General features: G+C 35.8%; 1 protein-coding gene across 1 annotated transcript; it reads right to left on the reverse strand.

The window, feature by feature from the left end:
* Nucleotides 1-3,174: 3,174 nt before the first annotated feature.
* Nucleotides 3,175-4,458, reverse strand: LOC311070538 (C-C motif chemokine 4 homolog). The gene is made up of 3 exons (XM_084094451.1): nt 4,236-4,458; nt 3,694-3,808; nt 3,175-3,541 (listed from the first exon to the last, which is right to left on the reverse strand). Exons 1-3 carry the CDS (start codon nt 4,303-4,305, stop codon nt 3,475-3,477), a joined length of 252 nt encoding a protein of 83 aa, XP_083950577.1. The 5' UTR covers nt 4,306-4,458; the 3' UTR covers nt 3,175-3,474.
* Between the last annotated feature and the right edge of the window lie 357 nt (nt 4,459-4,815).

Raw genomic sequence — 4,815 nt, forward strand, 5'->3', positions numbered from 1 at the left:
TAATCTGAATGTGTTATGCATGTTACTTGTAATGCGTTACCCTCAACACTGATCATTTCAGATGAGATTGAAAAAACGTATCGCTAGGTTTTCTCAGAGGGGGGCTATGATAGAAATGTGCATGTCCATCTTGAACATAATCAGAATTATCAACTAATAAGGGTAAATCTCCATACTCTGGTGCACTGGAGGGAGCATCTGAGTGGTTTCCACAGTTGTACCTTGACAGACTGTAGAAAAATCTGATGGAATCACGTCCTCATGTTCTGATATCAAAGATATGCGAAGTGCAACTTGTATGAAGCTGTATGAAGCCTTTGCAATATTTTGCATTTATATTTTTTGTATATATTTTATAGTTTTCACATGATTTGATATAATTGTATTGATTAGTTCGTTAAATTCACATACTTTATGTGTTTGATTATTGTCTTATATTAAATCTAGTATATCTTAAGTTTAAACCAAACGCATGCTGTCCACTCAAGTGGACATCTGAAGATCTCTTTGAAAAATTTGTAAAAAAATAAAATAAAAATCAATTCTTGTTTTTCATGCCCTAAGAGCAATAAAAACACATAGGAAAAAAATCCTGACTGAGGATATCATAATTCATGCATGAAAGGGTTAAGATAAACGCATTCATTCCTTTAAATCTTTTTAGAACTAAATGCAGACACAATGAATTAGTCTTCAGAGTAGCCTACTTAATTTTTGTTGCGTGGAATTTGAAAGTCAGTGAAAATAAAAAACGCCTCTCAGAATCTGGTCTTTAAAGTTTTTAAATGTACTGTATATTTTATTGAGTTTTAGTTGTATTCATAGCAATTATACCAAAAGACAACAACGCTGCTCTTCAGAAAACAGCAGAACAGTATTTAAAGGTTCTTTAAATGGTTCTTTGTAGCACTTCGCATTCCATAAAGAACCATTTTCTGACCTACTGTAGCCTATTTGGAGAAGAGAACTTACAAAAATTTGAGTTAATTTTCTCCATCTCCACTGTTTTCTGCGTCAGGGTCGTTGTTGGGGGTCGTTTGCTGGCATGGGCATTTGCAAAGGCAAAGGCCTCGGGTCTTGGGTTGCCAGGATGAATTTTGGACACTAGTTGAGGGAAGAGTTTCCAGTTCTGTCACACCACCCCTGTTAATGAGAAATGCATTTAGTTAGAAAGGAGATGGTTCTGAAAAATAAACTTATTTTGGATACAAACATTGCATTTTCAATGACAAAGCTCACATTTCTCTGTTTTCCCAAGCCGCATCTGTTTTCACACAAAAGTTGCCTCTAAATGTGGAAAAAGTTTGTTTAAACTGCTGTGACAAAACATAAAAAATTATGTTGTGTGGAATTTTGGAAGTCTATAAAACTGAAACAGCACCTTTCAGAGATTGGAGAAGCTTGAGCTGTTGGTGAGATAAAAACAACACTGATCTTCAGAAAACAACAGATTTTACACTAACTATGACTGATTCTCTGCAGAACATCGGTGTCCTTGTGTTAAGTTGTGTACACCTCAATGAATCTATTCAACACTCCAAGAGAACCTACTTTGAGCCTCAGAAGTCCAGGCCATTAGCAGGACCATCCAGACCCCCAGATAAACACAAGATGTCCTCATGGTTTCTTAAGTTGATCTGTAGCCTTTGATAATGAGTTTTTGAAGATGTCTGAGAGAGTCACATTTGCTTCACGTTTTAAATACTGTCTGGTGTGATGTTACATAAAAACTCTGATCTGAGGTTTGATAAACACTGATATGTTTTCAACCCCTACCGGACCTACAATCTCACTCGAATATCCTGGTTGAATGTGGTATGTTGTTATTATATGAAAAGCTGTCTAAAAGATGTCTAAATCTATTCCTAAACTAAACTGAGAGTTTGTTTCATTTCAATTGCTGAGACTTGGAATTTCAGTTGTTGGGGCTGGTCCTAGATGAGTCCATTATATTTCAAAATATCTTATTTTATACAAAGGGCAACAAAGATACAGGATACACCTTATATGATCACACACTCTTTTTGCAGCGTTGTATTTATGCAAACGTGTTTCTTTATTTGTAGGCCTATGTTAATTTCCGGTTGTTATTTTTCATCTCATCTTTTCCGTTACTCTTTCTGCCTAACTACATTTATTAAACATGAGCTGTTATGCTGATGAGAGTCGTATTGCCTTTTTCTCTATTTTTGCTATATTTTGTATGGATATGAACACATAAAGTGAGTCTGACAGCAGGTAATCTCTGTGCATTTTAACCCATTTAATCCCAAATTTTTCCCAGACACAAAAATATCCAAATCATGTGTCATTAGTATCCCTTTGAAACAATCAGTCATAATTTTTTGAAATTTTCATGGAAAAGTGTGTGAAAAAGTGTGTTTTATGATCGGTCACAATTGTGACCGGTGGGATACTGTGTTGTATCAACCATTGTATTGATTTAATATAGGTCTATTTGACCTATGCAGTGTGTTTGTGTGTGTTTTTGTGCGTGTGTGTGTGTGTTTTTTTTTGTGTGTTTTTTTGTGTCTGTGTGTGTGTGTGTGTGTGTGTGTGTGTGTGTGTGTGTGTGTGTGTGTGGGTGGGTGTGTGTGTGTTTCTGTGTATGTGTGTGTGTGTCTGTGTGTGTGTGGAGATCAGACATCAGAGGAGACGTGACCGTGTGTGTGTGTGTGTGTGTGTGTGTGTGTGTGTGTGTGTGTGTGTGTGTCTGTTTGTGTCTGTCTGTGTGTGTGTGTCTGTGTGTGTGTGTGTCTGTGTCTGTCTGTGGAGATCAGACGTGACCGTGTGTGTGTGTGTGTGTGTGTGTGTGTGTGTGTGTGTGTGTGTGTGTGTGTGTAAAATTAGGTAGAAAGTAAGGTAGAACAGTTAGCCTATGTGTATTAGTATGTAGATACAATGGGTTATCCCACCGGTCACTATTGTTGCCGTTGACATGTTTGTGAGTACTATGACCACATTAAACAAAGTTGAGTAATTGCAAATGCATATATCAATACTAGACACCTTAAACATGATATGTACCAAAAATCTATGTCCTATCTTTATGTTAACATACTTTACCACCCTTTTCTTTGGGAGCTTTCTTGCTGCCATCCTTTTCTCTTGGCGCAAACAGGAAATAAACAGCTCTGGTCATTTGACAATTTACAGTAAACATGCGACACTGCACATATTTCATTGAGACCCTTTATTATTTCAATATCTGCTGGAAATGCATTGATAGATCATTCAGTAACATTTTTATAGCCTTAGAAATGAAACATTTTTTTACGGTCACTATTGTGACCGGTGGGATTAAATGGGTTAATATTCATTTGCATAGACAGAGCGTGAAATGACAACAGGTTTAACATTCAGTATATTGCAGTATTGATCAGGAGATGCAAAAATGTATAAGAAAGGACAGTTGTATAACAGTATTATTTTGTGCAGAGGTGTTGCATTTCCATTTCTGAATCTGCTGCCCCATTACAGAGACTTCTTTATCCAAGCCTCGTCTGGTTTCACACAGAATTCGGTTTTAGGTGTCATAACCCTAAGGGGAAAAAAGTTCATATTACACTTTTTTTGTCATTGCTAGGTTACTCAAAATTATTTGTATCATTTCTCTTCAATTTAAAATGAGCATATGACAATTTTTCTAAATTACAGCCTATATTTTAGAGTTTAATATATTCCTATACTTACACAACGCCTGCAACAGGACAATGCGAATTTGTCCTCACAGCCCTCACAATTTTTTGGGGCGGTATTTGGAAGTCGATAAAATCGAAGCAACACCTCTCAGGTACTGCAGCTTGAGCTGTTGATGAGATAAAACATATATCTTTAAGTATATATATATTTGTTTTAGGAGAGAACTTGACCATATTTAAACCTATTCAAAATAGGCTACATTAAATATTAATGTTTTGAAATACGTCGTTCAAAATAAAGGTCCTTTGTAGTTCTTTATGTTAATTTGCAAAATCTTCAAGTCAGCATATTGGCTTCTGGGTTTCTTTCACACACCATATGTCATATTATTATTATTTTTTGTTCAAAACTTGAGAATATAAAAGTTGATTGAGGAACTTGCAAAGAATGTAAAATTCTTTTGTTTCTAATTTGATCAATTTCAAGCGTGAAATATCACTTTACATTCATGTGCAATTTAATTATAATGGCCTAATATGTCCATATACATGATAATTTAGTCAAGAGCAAAACTATACTTCAAGAGAACTTACGCTGAGCCTCAGAAGTCCAAGCCATCAGCAGGACCAGCCCAAACACCAAACACAAAGAAGATGCCCTCATGGTTTCTGATCTGAAGTTGAAAGTTGATCTGGAAGCTTGATAATCGTTGTATATGTCTGAGACGATCTGCGTCTGCTTTGCATTTTTAAATGCCTTCGAAATGTGATGCAAGATAGAAACTCAGATCTGTGGTTAGATAAGGACATGTATTGCAGCCCCCCACCTCTTCTTCAAAGCCTACACGGATAATCACATTTGCTATTGGCTTTCTGCTTTTTGCAAGAAGAGATTGTGAGGTGATAAAATGCTGGTGTCACAAGTTTACAGCAATGATACACATCTTCAGACTGTACAGTTTTTTTTGCTGATGCCCATTAAAAGAAAGAGTCATACTTATTCTATTTATTTATGTTTTATTTGTTTAACATTCAGTTCAAAGTAATTTCTGCTTTACTCTTGTAACTTCCTTTATGTCTAAAACACATACAGACTATAATTCCTCTTGGGCTATTCCATACGGTAAATTCATGATGCGACTTTTTCCACCCTTCAGCATTTGCATAAGAAAAA

This window comes from Abramis brama, assembly GCF_963993115.1.
Source record: "Abramis brama genome assembly, chromosome: 20".
Taxonomy (NCBI): Eukaryota; Metazoa; Chordata; class Actinopteri; order Cypriniformes; family Leuciscidae; genus Abramis; species Abramis brama.